This window comes from Panthera pardus, unplaced genomic scaffold, assembly GCF_024362965.1.
Source record: "Panthera pardus isolate Hobbes unplaced genomic scaffold, ASM2436296v1 HiC_scaffold_16, whole genome shotgun sequence".
NCBI lineage: Eukaryota > Metazoa > Chordata > Mammalia > Carnivora > Felidae > Panthera > Panthera pardus.
The window spans coordinates 94,219,491-94,238,061 of record NW_026526721.1 but is presented as its reverse complement, the minus strand read 5'-3'; the positions used below and the strand labels follow the sequence as shown (position 1 = coordinate 94,238,061).

The 18,571-nt window shown below is 39.0% G+C and overlaps 1 protein-coding gene across 2 annotated transcripts in view; it reads right to left on the bottom strand.

The window, feature by feature from the left end:
• SLC2A2 (solute carrier family 2 member 2) overlaps positions 1 to 6,806 on the bottom strand; it is a 31,785-nt gene extending 24,979 nt beyond the window's left edge. The window contains exons 1-2 of one of the 2 annotated variants that reach the window (XM_019463155.2): positions 6,688 to 6,787; positions 2,709 to 2,911 (exon numbers count right to left, since the gene is read on the bottom strand). In XM_019463155.2, coding sequence (XP_019318700.1) covers positions 2,709 to 2,726 — 18 coding nt within the window. In that variant the 5' untranslated portion in view covers positions 2,727 to 2,911; positions 6,688 to 6,787. Of the gene's footprint in view, positions 1 to 2,708; positions 2,912 to 6,687 lie in introns of both variants that reach the window. The other variant, XM_019463156.2, reaches the window with a different exon arrangement.
• Between the last annotated feature and the right edge of the window lie 11,765 nt (positions 6,807 to 18,571).

The window sequence follows — 18,571 nt, the reverse complement described above, 5'->3', positions numbered from 1 at the left end:
GTGTGTGTGTGATAGAAAAAATTGTAGAAAGAACCTAAATGTCATTCAGTGGAAAATGGCCAGATAGACTCAAATACATCATAAGACCTATAACTCGCTATGCTGCAGTTAAAAGGAATAATGTGACTGTTATGTACTGACTTATTGTTACGTGACAAATGAAGCTGTGTAATCTCATTAATATTTTTTTAAAAAGGCTTAAACCTGAGTATTCTTTGATTTGTGCATGTTGTATGTAAGTCATAGAATATTTTCTTGAAGAAAAAATAACAAAAGGATGATCGTTGAGGAGGAATATGAGACTAGAGAAGAGGGTAGTTTTTCTTTTATTTATACTATGAGTCATTTTATGAGGAAATAATTTCATATATAATTACATAATTTAAATGTTTAAATAAATAACATGGACTATTGTAAAAATTCCATTGAACAAATGAATGAGTCATATCAACATGGATTCCAGTTCCCACTCTGATATTTAGGGAGTATGTGACCCAAGCCACTTCTCCTATAGGATCCTCAGTTTTTCTCTAAATGGGGGGATCATTGTAAACCCCTACTCCAGCATGAAAAATAGCTTATTAGTCAGGTCCCCTCATTCCCTAATAAAGCTAGATATCAGAAATTTCAGTGTCCTCATCCACAAAGTATAATCACAGAACCAGCCCGAGAGCCCTTGAGGTTAGAGTCTAGTGGTCTTATAACCAGACCCGAGTTAGAGAGCTTGTTACAGGTGTAGCTTCCTGGAGTTCATCCCAGACCTATTACTGGGTTGGACTCTCTGGGGAGAGAATTGGGAATCTGTAGGTTTGTCCTCTTTCCACTAATTCAGAATCAAGTTCAGGTGGCACCTCTGTAGACTTTTCTTCCCAGCAACCTCCTTCCCTGAAAGGACTTAAAAACTTTCCCCAAAGATATGATAATATTATATATGTATATCTTAAAAGAAGCATATATATCTCATATAATATGCATTATATATTGAGATATAAACCATATGTATATTTATACATATACATAATAAAATAATTGTAAATAAATTCAAAGTAAAATGTACATGTGTGTATACATACACACAATATGCTACATGGTGTATGGGATTACCAGAGATTTTGAATTATCCTTTAACATGTAACTAGATCTCTAATACCTAGTGCCTCAGGCAGCCAAAGCTAAAATGGGTTCCATTTACTTGGTTGGTGGTTTTTCCTCAAATCCTTTTTCCCCTTCAGCTGTTTCCAAGGACAGGGAATTTCATCCTTTCATTTTATTTATAGGGAGTAACCAGCAGCAGCAGTGAGGGGCCCAGTGGGCACCTCGAGAAGGCTTCAACTCACTTCCCTGATAGTGTCTATCACTACAATCTAGACAATCTGATATTAGGTGCAATGCAAACACAGCTTCAAGGCCTGATACTGAATATTTATGCCTAGTGCATGCCTATTCATTGCTCTATGTGTATCATCTCTTTTAACTGCTCTCAGTTTTCTCTTATTTGTCTAATAAGTGAAACTAGTTTATTATCTTAAAGTTCTTGTAGGTCAAGAGTCTGGTATGAGTCTCACCAGACTAAAATTAAGATGTTGGCAGGTTGTGTTCCTCTCTGGAGGCTGTGGAGGAAAATTCGGGTTGATGGTAGAATTCTGTTCCCCATGGTTGTAGAATCTGTGTTTTTGTGCTGGCTGCAAAGTGAGGGCCATTCCGAGCTCTAGAGGCCACCACATTCCTTGGCTAGTGGTGCCCTTCCCCTGTCTTTGTGGCCAGAAATGGGTCAGTCAGGTCCTCACGCTAATCCTGACCACTGCAGAAAAGTTCTTCCCTTTGAAGAATTTGTGGGGTTAGATTTGGCCTAGCTGGATAATCCAGGGAAATCTCTGTATCTTAATGACATTTGTAAAGTCCTTTTTGCCATTTAAGGTAGCATATTTACATATTCTGGAGATAAGGTAATGGCCATCTTTGGAGAGCCATTTTTCTACCAACCACACTTCTCATGACAGCACCATCAGCATCCCTATTTTATAGGTAACTAGACTAGATTAAGGTCTCAGAGGCAGTAACTTGTACAATAATGACATGGGTCCAGACCTTATGCTTTTAACTAATGGGTTATTTTGCATTTTTCATCAGTCAGAAATAGGCATTCAAAATTCAAGACATTCAAAATTTCATCTAGTTGGTCAGATAAGGAACAAACATCTAAAAATCTAGGATCATTATCTTTCTCAATAAAAAAAAATATATATCTGGGTTGCCTGGGTGGCTCAGTCAGTTAATCGTCCGACTTCAGTTCAGGTCATGATCTCACAGTTTGTGGGTTCAAGCCCTACATCAAGCTCTGTGCTGAAAGCTCAGAGCCTGGATCCTGCTTTGGATTCTGTGTCTCCCTCTCGCTTGGTCCCTCCCCCACTCACACTCTGTCTCTCTCAAAAATAAATAAACATTTAAAAAATATATTAAGAGTGCACATATTTATAGAATTTGCAAGTGTGACGCTGAAACCAAATCACCAATAGTGCCCAGTTTCAAGTTCACTTTCCCACTACCCACCACACAAATCCCCTCCTTCCTCATCTACCCACAGAAAACTTGTGAAGTTTCTGTACAAAAATACAAAAGGGCCAAAGTTACTCAACTGCTCATCTACAACTCAGTTGAAGAACCTCATGGCCTTCCCACCACCAAATCCAGGGCCATGATATACTCACCCAATTTCTTCCCTTCATCTCCTTTTCTTCCTGTGGCAGAATGTCCAAGTACTTGGTGTCTTAGTGACTGCCCTTCCCACTCCATCCCTGGGCTTCTGCTCTCTGCTGGCTCTCTCCTCCTGCCCCCACCAGACAATCATATAGTTCCTCTCTTCTTATTTTAACAATCCAACTAGTCACCATGCCAATGGTGAGCAGGGGTGCTATGGAAATGGAAGTTGGTGGTGAAGGTGGTGGCAGTAGCAGATTTGGTCCCCCATAATCTCCATCGGCCCGCCCCTGCCACTCCAAACAGTGTTAGCTGCTCCTACATTACTTTGATAAAAACGAAATTTAATTTTCAGAGATCGAAGTTCTCTGGAGCTCCGGTCCCATTACTTTCTAATCACATTGTTCTAAGTCATTACTGTAGCAATTCTGGGGCTGCCCCTAAAACCAATTTCTCATTTTATAGGAATAACAACAACAAAAACAACAAAAAGGAACTGTGAAGGAAATAGTTTTTAAACATTTAGAAATCTTAGAGTGTTCTTAAAGTCCTTGTCCTCTGGTCTTCCTGGCTTCTTTTTTAGAGTTGGCTCTGGTCTTGTCATGCCAAGGGAAGCTGCAGTCTCCCCACTTTAGCTTCCTAAGATGGAAATTTCATCTAGTTGGTCAGATAAGGAATAATGTTATCCATTTGAAGCAGGTCACTTGAATTCCCAACTGAAGCGATAGTTCTAAATATAGAAGTCTCTGGAGCTGTTTGATTTCCTTCCTTCCTTCCTTCCTTCCTTCCTTCCTGCCTTCCTTCCTTCCTTCCTTCCTTCCTCTTTTTTTTTTCTCTTTCTCCCTTTCTCCCTTCCTCCTTTCCTTCCTTACATTCTTTCCTTCTCTTTCTTTGTTTTTCTCTTATTTCAGGTTTAATTACCCTCTCTGAACTTCACTTTAAACCGGTTCTTTGCTTCCCATCTTTTCTTTTTCAGTTGTGAAATGAAGACAGATAACATTTATAGTCAATCTTCTGTGTGGTTTGGCACTAAGCTTGGTCAAAGAAAGTTTCATTTATGAGAGGGAATACGTCTGAAGACTGCTACCTTTGAATTAGCTTGTTAACCCCGTCCATTAAATCTGATGTCCAAGAAACTGACTCAAGGTTAGGTACATAGGAGCTAATGAAAACAGTGAGAACTTAGGATCTTACTCTGTACAGGTTCTAAATGGTCGCCTGTTCTTTCAACAGCCTTGTAAGTAGTAATTATTATTATCCTGTCACATATGGAAAAACCAATACACAAAGGGTAAGGAATTTGTCTGAAGGCTAAATACCTACAAAATGGCTGAAGATCTTCAAGACTTTTCTCTTGGCTTCTTCATGGGCTACAAGATATCTTAGAATGACTACCTTCACTTAGAGCTTAACACTTTTAAGTTAGAGAAACTAGATTCCACATCCAATTAAAAATCTGCTGCTGGATAAATGTGGAAGTATGTAGACTAGGCAAGTGGCTGAATTCTAACATAAAACAAAATGTAATGTTTAATTTGTGGCTTAGAAATCAAAAAGGTTTGTTAAAAAACAGATAGACTTAGAATTCAGGAAACCTCAAAGAGTCCCAGCTAGGCCTTTAATAACCCTGAGCCTGTTTCTTTGCCAAAAAAGTGGGTATAATAATAGTTAATGCATAAGATTATCATAAAGATTAAACAAGATACATAATATGGTCTTTCTATAAACAATAAAAGGGCTATAAAACAACTGCATCTTTAATCACATTAGGATCTCATTTATCTCTCTTGTCAACCAACCACCTTTCAACTTTTCATACATCGCCAATAATCTTCACAGCAATACTACAAAGTGCAGGAAGTTATCTTCATTTTGCAGGTGAGGAAATCAGAGCTCACAGAAGATTAAGCAATATTCCAACTACAATACAGCTAGTAACAGATATTCTAGTGTTGGAACCCAGAGCTGGTGTTTGTAAGCTCTTACTGATAAACACAAAAGCAGATTTTCAGCAGCTACTGATTGACTAGGTCAGGAGGAAAAGCTGATGTCTTCCCTCTAAACTGCATGACTCCAAATGCAAACCTAAAGGTGATCTTGCATCCAACTTTAGAAAACCCCACGGGCCTCTCAAGCCATAGGATTTTCAAGCTGAAAGGGACCTTAGAGAACAGAGGATTCTAGTCTAATTTCTTCATTTTTTACTTGAAGAAAATGAGTTCAAGTCTCTTGTCTGAGTTATATAGTGCATTATTGGGCATATCCAATGTGAGAACTCAGGTCTCCTGACCCTCAGTTCCATGTTTATCCCACTTCTTTTAAAGTCTGGGCAGATTTACAAAGCTGCAACATTGTGCTTTCCAACAGTTTGCATTATTTCTGGGTTCCATTATTAGGCAATTCCTTAGTTCTCAAGAAAAGCCCTATGACAGTTTCTCAAGCTCCCAAAGGGAATTTAATCATAGTTCAAAATGAAGCTTGAGCACTTACTACGTGCCAGACACTGTGGTAAGCACATTATCTTCCCTTTTGCAGTATCTTCCAAACTCTAGTTATTTGAATACTACCTTTATTATTTTGCCAAATCTACATACCATCTGTATAGGTATTAATGTAATATTTGTCTTCATATCATCTTGAAAGTGTTAACTGCTTTAGCTTTATCCTGGGCTGTGATAGGAAATCAGGGTGTCCTAGGTATTTTTAAAATATGCATCACGTAAATACATAACTATTAGCATTAACAGTCATCTGAACTCTGTAATATTATCTCATTTAAATACCCCCAGACCATAAAAAACTATTGTTATCCCTGCATATCCTATATCATACCCTTCTATTGTATCCCAATATGTTCGCATTTTGTCACAATATAGAAAACCCAAGCTTGCTTAAATAACTCTGGTCTCACGGCAAGTAAGTAGCATCACCATACTCTAAATCCAAGCCTGGCTAACTGCAAAGTCTTTGCTCCCAGCCTCGTCACTTACTGACATGAAGAAGTGCTTACAGAAAGTTACATCAGGTCAGAACTTTAGGGGTCCTACTCTTCCAGGGCCACAGATTTACCCACATGTATGATTATGTGCAGGGGTGGGTGAGTTTGGTTGGGGAAAACTTATAAGGGAACAACAGCACTATGACCTTTTTCTCTTTAAGTTTTTATTTTGGAAAATATCTACAGAGAAGCTGAAAGAGTAGTGCAATGACCACTCCATAACCTGTGTTCAAGGATGGTTCACATTTACACTTGTTAAACTTGCACTGTGTGTGTGCGCACACGTGCATGCACACGTATGTATGTATATCTGTTGTTTTGTTGGAATCATTTGAAAAGAATTTGCACATACTAGTGCCATTTCATTCCTAAATACTTTAGCATGTACTCGTTTAGAACAAAGACATTCTCCTGCATAATTATAATACCATATCACACCCAAGAATGTAATAGATATACTAGTATTATCTAATAAGCAGCCCATTTTCAAAATTTCCCAACTATCCCCATATTGTCCCTTACAGCTCTTTTCTTCTTTCCAGGATCTAAGATCACCTGTCCCATTTGGTTGTCAGTTCTTAGTCTCCTTTTATCTAGAACAGTCCTTCTACCTCTTGTTTTTCGTTCATTGTCATTTTTTTTTTAATTTCAGACCAATTTTCACGATTAGTTAGATTCAGGTTAACCTGCCCCTTTTTTTGCACATTCCTTCAGTAATATGGTTATGCAAAATCACTTGAGAAAAAGTTACACAGATTGGTCAGAAAACAGAGTAAATATCCTTAAAATCCTGAATAGATACATGATATAAAATCCTGAATAAAATATATATTTTAGCAGCCAGATGAACTATCAGTTGGCCAAGAGAAGTAGCTTTGATCTGTGGTAGCAACACCCAACATTCCCCAAATCCTCCATATGGTCACCAACTTGAACGAATCCCCCTATTCATTTCCTCAAGCCCATTTAAAATAAACATAATGCTGTTTTACCTTATCTTTTGTCATTTTACCAGTTGGAGTCCTCCTCTGAATTACAAGTCCTGTAGTGAGTGTGGCACACGCAGCTGGCCAGCCCCTGCCTTTCTCCAGCTTTCTACTAGTTATACATTAGAGGAGGAGGAGCAAGGCAAGGAAGCTGTGTGGCCATGTAAAAGTCCAAATCTAATCTTGGCAGAGGCTGATATTGATGAGAATGTAATCAATAAATGCTTTGTCTTAGTGACTTGTGGCTTCAATGCCTGTGCACCAGCAAAAGAAAATTGGAGTAGGTCCCTTAGGCATGAGTTACAAAGCAGAGATGGTCTCACTTTAAGACACGTTAAGTATGCCAGTAATCAGAGATAGGTGAAAAAAGAAATCGTTGGGGTCCTTTGTAGAAGGTAAGATGTGCTGGGCCAACATACCATGCTGTGGGGATGACAAAGACAGGGAGAAGGGAGGACACTCCACTCTGCCCCATAGAGAACCAGAACAGTGATGTTTGTGCTTTCCAGCTGGGTTTGTGTAGCCAGAGGCCATTGCAGTCTTGAGTGGTTCACCTGAATGAGCTTTGGAGAGCTGTGAACTTGGGTTTGAATCTCAGCATTTACTGGTGGTGTTATTAAGCGGCTGGCTCACAGTGACTTTTCTGTGCCTTAGTTTTTTTCACCTAATAAAATGAAAATAAGAGAACACACGTTGTTTTGTCGCGTGGATTAAATGTCATAGGAAACTGCTTAGCATAATGCATAAGTGCTCAGCAGTGTTGGCTATTATTATTATTGTTTTGGTGTATGTCAAGAGACACTCGTTGGAGTGGGGTTCTTAAATAAATCTGCCCATATGGCTTGAGTTTGTGCCCTTCTGTGTCTCCTGTATGATATTCAGTCCCTATGGGAGCCCAGGTGGCATCAAAATTGGTTGAACTTGAACTGTGTTTGGCGACGATTGTCACTGGCTCCACTGAGGCTCAGCTGGAACCAGGTCCTAGGGAGGAAATATAACAGAGAGTCCCCCAAGCCAGGGATGTTACAAAGAAACAGACAGTGATAAAGTGAAGAGGTAAAGGAGACTCTGATTTCATGTGTCTTGTATTTTGCTGTCATCCTTTTATTTCTATTACCACTCTCTGCAGGGTAACACAACTGAGTAAATAATTCAACTCAAACCACATACTTTTATTGAGCCCGGTACAGTCTCAGGCTCTGAAATACATGAGATAAATAAAACACGTGGAGCTCGTAAGGTATAAGGACAGATGAATGGAATCACAGACACGCAACACAGTTTTTTTTTTCTTTAGTAGAAAGGCATGAAGGAATATTATTAGCAATGATAGTTAATCTTTATTGAGTTCTTGCTTGTTGCCAGGTGCTGCTCTCAGCATTTTACATAGATTAACTCGTTCATCGTAACATAAGGCACTCTCCGTTGTTGAGCTAAGCTTTGGGGGAGCAAAGTTAGCCCAGGTAGCCACCTGCCACCAATGACGTTAGTGCGTTGCCAGAGTCTACTTTCTGCGCCAGTTTCAGCGGCTGATGCGAACGCTTTCCCGTCAGAGCCTCTACAATCAGGGGAGAATTTCTTAGCAATCATCTTCCAGTGACATGACACCGCAATAAAGAGTCTTTGGGCGGCTGTGGAAACTGGGTTACCTTCCAGATTTTTGCCATCCTCTGTTTTTTGAATCTTCCTTTTTAAGAGGCAGCATTGGCCTTGAATGCTGCGTGGGATCAGGCGAGCCTTTAACTTCGGGTGCCGGTCGGAACAGCCCGGGCCTTGGGAACAGCGCGCGCAGGGCGCTGTCCTCCTCGCCGTTGGGAGCGCACCCTGGCTAACCGGGACGCGGGAACTTGAGCCACCCAGACCAGCTTCCTCTGGTTTAGCGAGGACCTCTCTTGTTCTGCTCTTGCTCCGAAATGAGTCATCTCCGCACCATTTAGGGAAGGGCTGAAACTATCTCCGGGGTGGGGGTGGAGGGTGGCAGTCACGGTGATTGCCTTGGTGGATTTAGCCCTCGGAGGACTGATACTCCATTTCGGCCTCTGGGGAGAGTTTGCTGGGGCGCCCACTGGAGGAGCTGCGGGTCCGATCGATCGATCGCACGGAGGCGTCCTCGTGTTTCCCCGGCTGTAGGATAAAGTCAGGCTTTTTGTGCTTTGCTGTCGGGTTGGGGGCCTCTCAGAGAGGTGCTTCGGTGCCCAGAATCACCCAGAGATCCCTGCCAGATGGGGTGAAACCAGTTCTGTGTGGTTGTTCTTTAGGCTTCACACTTTAAACCCGTGGGGTCAGATTCTGATTACTTCTTGCTTAATTTAACCTTCCTAGTAGATAACCAGTATCTCTAGGTGGTGAGAGTTTCCAAGTATAGAGAAGAGCCGCTCTTTATTATTATTATTATTATTATTATTATTATTATTATTATTTATTATCCTTCCATTCAGCAACACGAGTGTTTAGTTTATTTCTATAAATGGGAAGAAAGAAAACCAGCTATCCCAGCATGCTGCATTCCTCTCTCACTGGGGCAAGTGCGGGTAATGCAAAGGCATCTCTGGGGAACCAAATCAAGTTAAGTTCAAACTGGGCCAAGCCAGGAGCGCAAGGGAGTGTGGGAAACTCCTGTTCCCTGAGGAAGTCTGGTGTATTTTAAGATTTCCGAGTCAGATTTGCCCTCATCGTAGCCTGCCTCTTCTCGCCCTCTCCAGATACCTCTCTGGTCCAAGCTACCAGCGTCTCTTCTGACTGTGACTATCTGGCCTCCCTGTCTCCATTCTTACCCTATAGTCCCTTTTGACAGAGCAGCCAGCAGTGATTTAAAAATTAAACCAGACCATAATACCCCTTGCTTAAACGTCTCCAGAGGTGTCCCAGTCACCTTTAGAAGGAAACCCACATTCTTTACCATGGCTGACTTGGTGTAGCATTCCTTGACACTGAGATTTGCTCCCCTACTACTCTCCTCCTCTCCTGCTTAGCCACACTGGCCTCAGACTTGTTTAATGTGTTCCAGGCTCAGCACCTTTGTACTCCATGGGTTGCTGTCTAGAGTGCTCTGCCCCAGATTTGTCTGTGGCCAGCACCTCTACATTCAGATGACAGTTCAGACTCTCCAGCCAGTCTTTTTTTTCTTTCTTCCTTCCTTCCTACCTTCCTTCCTTCCTTCCTTCCTTTCTTTCTTTAAAAATTTTTAAAGTTTGTTTATTTATTTTGAGAGAGAGAGAGAGGCAGCATGCACGGGAGGGGCAGAGAGAGAAGGAGAGACAGAATCCCAAGCAGGCTCCACACCAATAGGGCAGAGCCTGATGTGGGGCTCAAACTCATGCAAGATGATCCTGAGCCCAGACCAAGAGTTCGATGCTTACCTGACTGTGCCACCCAAGTGTCCCTCTCCAGCCAGTCGTCTTCTTTTTTTTTTTTTAACGCTTATTTTTGAGAGACAGAGAGAGACAGAGCATGAGCAGGGGAGGGGTAGAGAGAGAGGGAGACAGAATCCTAAGCAGGCTCCAGGCTCCAAGCTGTCAGCACAGAGCCCGATGCAGGGCTCGAACTCATGAGTTGTGAGACCATGACCTGAGTCAAAGTTGGACACTTAACCAACTGAGCCACCCACGCACCCCTCTCCATGCATCCTGTCTTCTTAAGGTGAACACCACCTACCCCTTCCAACTCATTCTCGGTCCTGTTACTCTATTTTCTTCCTAGCACTTATGCTTGAAATTTTATTTACTATTATTTTATAATCAAAATATTAAACATTAAATATTTATATGTAAATTAATAAGTAATAATTATAGCACTATAAGTGTAATATGATTGTTATATATAATATAAATTAATAATTACATATTTAATTGTTTAAATATTAAAATTATTTTAATTAAAATTTATTATTTTATTATTTATTTGTGTATTACTTATCGTGTTCCCCTTTCTCCACCATATATGTGTAGACCTTGCCCATCTTGTTATTTCTAGTGCCTGTGAGAGTGCCTGGAGTAGAGTACTACTTCATAGTAGGCACTCAGTAAATATTTGTTTAATAAATGGAGGAAGTTCAAGAAGAGTTGCCCCATACTTTCTTGCAATGGGGGAGAAGGCGTCTGAGGCTGGCATTGGACACTGATTGATTTAAGTGTCAATAAATTCACTATTTACACTGCATTTTGCTAGGCACCTGTTACAACAGTGAATGGAACAGACAGGTTTCTACTCTCATGGGGTTACATTCTATGAAATAAATTAAATAGTACTGACGAAGAGAACAACAGGAGATGCCCACTTTAGAAAAAGTGCTCAGAAAAATGTTTTTTGAAGAGGTGTCTTTTTAGCTGATACCTGAAGAATGGGCAGGTGGTGTGGAGGGGGCAAGTATATGCAGCAAAGCCTGAGAGAGGAAAGATCTTAGGTGGAAGAATAAGAGAAGTGTAGTTAAAGCCAGAGAGCCAGAGGAACTGGAAAGAGATGTTATTGGGGAAATAGCAGCTATACTCATGCAGGGCCTTGAAGGCCATGAGAATGAGCTTGGATTCATGCCAAGGACAATGGGAACTCACTGGAGGGGATTAAGCATGGAAATGATATGATCCAATATATGTTTTAAGATCACTCATGCTGTTGAGTGGGGGGCGCATTAGATGGGGCGTCCGAGAAAGAGAAGAGACATGATTGTAGGGCTCTTATAACAGTTCATCCTTGCTGTTAACCACTAGAAATAATGGTGGTAGCAGGGAAAGAGAAGTAACAAATTCAAGATGTATTTTGGTAGTTTAGCTAGACTTTTCCCTAACTGCTTGAGAGAGGAGTGAGGGGCAGAACTGAGGGTGATAGATAGGTTTCTGGCTTGTTAAATTGGGATGACTGTGATGCTATTTAAGGCTATAGGTGCTGGATTGTTTATTCATCTGAGTGATAATCCAAGTTCATCTCCCAGACCTCAAGGAGGGTCCCAATAAAATAACCAAAACGGACATATTTTGTTTTACTTTTTAAAAGTTAAACTTTTTTTCAAATAATTGTAGATTCAAATGCAGTTGTGAGAAATAATACAGAGTTCCCATATACCTTTTACCCAGTTTTCCCCAATGTGACATCTTGTAAAATACAGTGTAATGCTATTGACATCAGTAGTCAAGATATTGACATCAGTAGTCAAGATACAGAACATTCCCATCGCCACAACGATCCCTCATGTTGCCCTTTTATAGCCACACCTACTTCCCTCTTACCCCTACTGATTCCTAAACTATGGCAACCACTAATCTTTTCTCCATTTTTATAATTTTGTCATTTAAACTGTGTTATATATAAATGGAATTAGCTAGTATATGTATTAGTGTTCTCTATAGAGACATAGAACCAATAGGACGTGTGTATATATATGAGAATAGGAGAGAAAGAGATTTATTTTAAGGAATTACCTCACATGATTGTGGATTTGGTGAGTCCAAATTCTGTAAGGCGAGGCTGGCAGGCTGGGGACTCAGGAAGGAGTTGCAGTTCAAGTCCAAAGGCAGTCTGCTAGAGAATTCCCTCTTGCTCAGGGGAGGTCAGGCTTTTGTTCTATGAGACCATCCACTGATGAGACCCATCCACATGCTGAAAGACAATCTACTTTACTCAAAGTCCACCAACTTAAATATAAATCTCATTCAAAACATTCTCCTGGAAACATCCAGAATAGTGCTTGAGCAAATATGTGGGTACAGTGGTCCTGCCAATTTGACACATCAAACTAATCATTACAGCATGTAACCTTTGAGATTGGCTTTTTTTGCTCAGTATAATTTCTCGAGATGCATCCAAATTGTTGCATGTATCAGTAGTTTGTTGGGTTTTATTGCTGAGTAGTAAGTGTTCCGTGGTGTGGATGTGCCACAGTGTATTTAACCACTTACCTTTGAGAACATCTGGGTTGTTTACAGTTTTGGACTATTCCAAATAAAACTTAAGACATTTATGTAAACAAAAAACAAAAACAAAACTTTTGTGTGTGTGAACATAAGTCTTTTCTCTGGAATAAATGTCCATGAGTACATTTGCTAGTCCATAAACTTGTTGCCTGTTTAGTTTTTAAGAAACTTCCATTTTTACTTTCCTACCGGCAATATATGGGTGATCGTTTTCCTGCAAGCTTATCATCTGATATTGGCATTATTTTTTAACTGAGACATTCTAAAGGGTGTGTAGTAATATCTCATGATGGTTTTATTTTGCATTTCTTTATTTTTTAATTAAATTAATCACTTTATTCAAAAGAACAACATATCTAGATTTCATTTCATTTCATGAGACAGCTACTTTTTTTTTTTTTTTAGTATAATTGACCCAAAATGTTACATTAGTCTCTGGTGTGCAAGTTAGTGATTTGACAAGTTTATATATTATGCTGTGTTCATCACAAGTGTGGCTATCATCTGTCCTGTTACATCATTATTACAATATCATTTACTGTATTCCTTATGCTCCTACTTTTTACTACTGTAACTTACTCATCTCATAAGTGGAGGCCTGTATCTCCCTCCTCTTGATCCATTTTGCCCAACCATGCATCCCCCTCCCTTCTGGTAACCATCAGTTTGTTCTCTGTATCTATAGTTCTGACTCTGTTTTTTGTGTGTTTATTTAAAAAAAAATTTTTTTAATGTATATTTATTTTTGACAGAGATAGAGAGAGAGACAGAGCATGAGCGGGGGAGGGGCAGAGAGCGAGGGAGACACAGAATCTGAAGCAGGCTCCAGACTCTGAGCTATGGGCACAGAGCCCTAGTCGGGGTTCAAACTCACAGACCGTGAGATCATGACCTGAGCCGAAGCCGGATGCTCAACCGACTGAGCCACCCAGGTCCCCCTGTTTGTTCATTTTTTTTAGAAGATTCCATTTATGAGTAGAATGGTATAGTAGTTACCTTTCTTAGTCTGACTTATTTCACTTAGCATAATACCCTCTAGGTCCATTCATTGTTGTCTCAAATGGCATGATCTCATCCTTTTTTATGGCTGTATAGTATTACATCATGTATGTGTACCACACTTTCCTTATCTGTTTGTCTATTGGTGGACGCTTAGGTGGCTTCCATGTCTTGGATGTTGTAAATAATGCTGCAATAAACAGAGGGGTGCATATAAGTTTTTGAGTTAGTGCTTTCTGTGGGAAAACAATAGTGGAACACTAGTATTTTCCCTGGAAAAACACTCAATAGTTGAATTGCTGGATTATATGATATTTCTATTTTTAACTTTTTGAGGAACCTTCATTCTGTTTTCCACAGTGGGTGCACCAATTTACATTCACCCCAATAGTGCACAGGTGTTCCTTTTTCTCCACCTCTTTATCAATGCTCGTTTCTTATCTTTTGCATTTCTTTAATGATTAATGATGTTGAACACATTATCATTTACTTATTTGGCATCTATATATGCTTTTTGGTGAAATGTCTCTTCCTGCCTTTTGTTTATTTTATAATTAAATTATTGTTTTGTGTGTTTATGTATCTGTGTGTTTTCTGTTGAGTTTTGACAGCTTCTTATGTATTTTAGCTACTACTTCTTTGTTGGATACGTGATTGACAAATATTTTCTCCTGCATTCTAGCTTGTCTTTTCATCCTCTGAACAGGATCTTTCACAGAGCAAAAGATTTTAATTTTTCCGGAAGCCAATTTATTAATTTTTCTTTTTATAGATTATGCTTTTGGTGTCATATCTTACTTTTGGATAGCCTTCATCTTGAAGATTTTCTTCTACGTCATTTTTTTTTTTCTAAAAGAGTTATTACGTTACACTTTATATTTAAGTCTATGATCCACTGCGTTGTTTTTGGTATAGTGTGGGACCTAGACTGAGGTTCATTTTTGCCTATGGATGGATGTCCAATTGCTCCAGTACCATTTATTGAACAGGTTATCTTTCTTCTATTGAATTGCTTCTGCACCTTTATCAAAAATCACTTGAGCATATTTATGTGGATTTATTTCTGGGTTTTCCATTCTGTTGCATTTATGTTTGTGTCTGTCCCTCTACCAATAACAGAGTGTTGCTTACTATAGCTACATAAGTCTTGAAATCCGGTGTACTGATTCCTCCCACTTTATTCTTCTTTTTGAAAATTGTAGTTCCTTTATTTTTCCACATGAAATTTAGAATTTCATATAAATTAACAAAAACCTCTTGCTGATATTTTTCTGGGAATTTATTTTAATTCCATTAAACTTGCATATCATTTTGGGAACAATTGACATTTTTACCATATTGAATCTTCCAGTCCATGAACATGCTCTTCATTTATTTGGATCTTCTTTGATTTCTCTTATAAAAGTTTTATGATTTTTAGCATACAAATCTTATTCATGTTTTGTCAGATTCATGTGCTGAAAAAATTTTGAATATTTATTTTTGTGAGAGAGAGAGAGACAGACGGACAGACAGAGCATGAGTGGGAGAAGAGCAGAAAGTGAGGGAAAAACAGAATCCAAAGCAGGCTCTAGGCTCTGAGCCGTCAGTACAGCTCAAACCCACAAACCACGAGATCATGACCTGAGCTGAAGTCTGATGCTTAACCTACTGTGCCACCCAGGTGCCCCTGTTTTGTCAGATTTAAACTTAACTCTTTTATTTTTCTCAGTGATTTAAATAATATTGTATTTTTAATTTTAGTGTCCATGTGTTCCTTGCTAGAATATAGAAGCATAATTAATTTTTGTGTGTGTTCATCGTATATCCTACAACGTGCTGAACTCACTTATTCTAAGAGCTTTTAGTAGATTTCTTGGACTTTTCTATGTAGACAGTCATGTCACCTGAAAATAGGGAGAGCATTATTTGTTATGTTATGACCTATATGCCTTTTATTTCCTGTTCTTAACTTATGACACTGGTAACAACTTCCAGCACTGTGATGAGTAAGAGTGACATAAGTGAATATCCTTGCCTTGTTCTTGATCACAGGGGAAAGCATTAACCTCTCACAATTAAGGATAGTGTTAGTTCTGGGTTTTCTGTAGCTGCTCTTTATCATGAGAAAGTTCCTCTCTATAACTATTTTTCTAGGACTTAAAAAAAATTATGAATCAGTATTGAATTTTGTCAAATGCTTTTTTTTTGTATCTTCTTTAGCCTGTTAATATGATGACTACATACCATCTTTGTTTTTTTAGTGTTTATTTATTTTTGAGAGAGAGAGACAGAGAGGGAGAGAGCAAGAGAGTGTGCGAGCACAAATGGGGGAGGGGCAGAGAGAGAGGAGGACACAGTTTCTGAATTGGGCTCTGTGCTGACAGCAGAGAGCCTGATGTGGAGCTCAAACTCATGAACCATGAGGCCATGACCTGAGCCAAAGTTGGATGCTTAACCCACTGAGCCACCCAGGCGTCCCTGTCTGGTTTCGATATCAGGGTAATATTAGCTTCATAAAATGAATTTAGAAGTCATCTCCTTTCTTTAGTTTTCTGGAAAGGATTGTGTACAAATGATGTTTGGTAAGATTCTGCAATGAAACAGTGTAGGTCTGGAGATTTCTTTTGGGGAGGTTTTAAATTATAGATTCAATTTCCTCAGTAGTTACAAGACTATTCAAATGATCTATTTCATATTGGATGAGGTGTGGCAATTTGTGCTTTTTAAGGAAGTGGTATATTTCATCTAACTTGTCAAATTTGTGTCTTTCTTAGTATTCCCTTTTCATTATTTTTATGGCTGCATGGTTTATAGTGATATACCTTGTTTCATTCCTGATATTGATAATTTTTGTCTTCTCTCTCTCTCTTTCTTTTTGTCAGTCTTGATACAGGTTTGTAAACTTTATTGATTTTTGCAAAGAATAAGATTTTTATTTCATTGATTTTTCTCTGTTATCTCTCTGTTTTCAATTTTATTGATTTCTACTCTTATCTTTATTAGTTTCTTCCTTCTGCTTGCTTTGGGTTTATTCTGTAATTCAGTTTCTAGGTTCTTGAGATGGGAGATTAACTGGTTGATTTGAGAATTTTCTTCTTTTCTAATGTATTAATTTAGTGCTATAATATTGCTTCTCAGCATTGCTTTAACAGTGTTTTGCAAATTTTAACATGTTGCATTTCAATATTCATTCTGTTCAATTTTTTTTTATTTCCCTTGATCTCTGGATTATTTTAGAAGTGTAAAAGAAGTGTTTGCACTCAACAAGTGTTGAGAATTTTTCTGTTCCTGTTATTGATTTCTAGGTTGATTCCACTGTGGTTAGGAAAAACACTGTACAATTTCAGTTCTTTTAAATTTGTTAAGGATTGTGTTGTGGCTCAGGATATGGTCTGTCTTGATATATGTTCCATGGACTCTTAGAAAGTATATCTCTTCTGTTGCTGTTGAGTGGAATGTTTGGTCAGTGTTGATTAGGGTCTGTTGTTTGATGGTACTGTTGAGTTCTTCTAGTTATGTGTCTAGTTGTTCTATCAATTGTTGTGAGAAGGGTATTAGAGTCTGCAACCATAATTATGGATTTATCTATTACTGCCAAGTAAAGGTAGAAGTCCATGCTGCCCATTCAGCTTACAATGATACTCAAGGTAGTGGGAGAGTTCTTCATTTATACTGGGCGGGGGTGAGATTTCCTGCTCCCCATGTGGTCTCCACTGATGCTGTGGTGGGGGATGACTTCATTCCTGATGGGCAAGGTAAAATTCCTGTCTCTCCACTAGGCCTCCTCTGGCAATACCCCAGCAGGAAGGGAGAGGGGAACTTCATTAATTCAAGTATGGGGGAAAGTCTAGAGTCTTCACGATTACCACCGATGCTGCTGGAGGGGAGTCTCAGTACAGCATGGATAAAAGTCATGCTCCTTATTTGGCCTTCTTTGACATCATCCAGGTAGAGATGTTGGGATTTTTTGTTAGTGCCTCCAAAGGATAGAAGTCTAGGTTCCCTACTCAGTCTTTGTCAGCTTAATTTGTGTCAGGGCCAGTATTGTCTGTGATGATTGGATGGAATAAAGCAGTTATTATCCAAAAGTGTTTTTTTTTTTTTTTTTTTTTTGCCTTAGTAAGTTTTCCTTTTCCTTTGGCTACAGAGAGCAGATTTTTGAAGAACTTTTTTTTTTTTTTAATTTTTGCTTATTTGTACCCATTGGCATTTCTGGGTTCTTCATTCCAAATTGGGGATATATGAAGCAGTGGAATTCACCACTACCATTTTTCAAATTTTGAGGTTTCTAGCCAGTTAGCTCTCTACTCTCCACCCTCTGTAGTTTTCTTCTGTTTGTTTTATATTAATGTCCAGGGTTTTAGTTGCATTTAGCAGGGGGGAATAGGGAAGAGTTTGTCTACTTCATCTTCCTGGTAGTTGAGGCCTTGTTCCATTTTCAAAAGACTTTAGGGAAAGAAACCTAATGAATTATAAAACAATCACAAGAACAAATAAACAAAAGATGAAGTCAAACCAAACTAAAACAAAACAAAAAAAATTATGGCATTTAACTTGACTTTCTCCTACTGAAACTTCAGGTCTCCCCACTCATTTTGTTTTTTCTTATCTCATCAATACTAGAGTTGAGAAGTTATTGTTTTTCATCTCCTGTACTTTGGTTCATCGTATGTAATGGTGAGATACGGGGAAAAGAAAATGGGCTAAAAAGGTAAATAAATGTGGGCTCAAAACTCTCTCTTTGAGCTCTAAACAAAAGGGTATTAACTGCCTACTCAATATTTTCACATAAGTGTCTAATAGGTACAATCTAAATGTTATCATAATTAAACAGAAATCTTGATTTCTTTTTTTTTTTAATATTTTTTAGTGTTTATTTGTTTTTGAGAGAGAGGGAGAGAGGGAGAGAGAGAGAGAGAGTATAAGCAGGGGAGGGGCCAAGAGAGAGGGAGACACAGAATCTGAAGCAGGCTCCAGGCTCTGAGCTGTCAGCACAGAGCCCA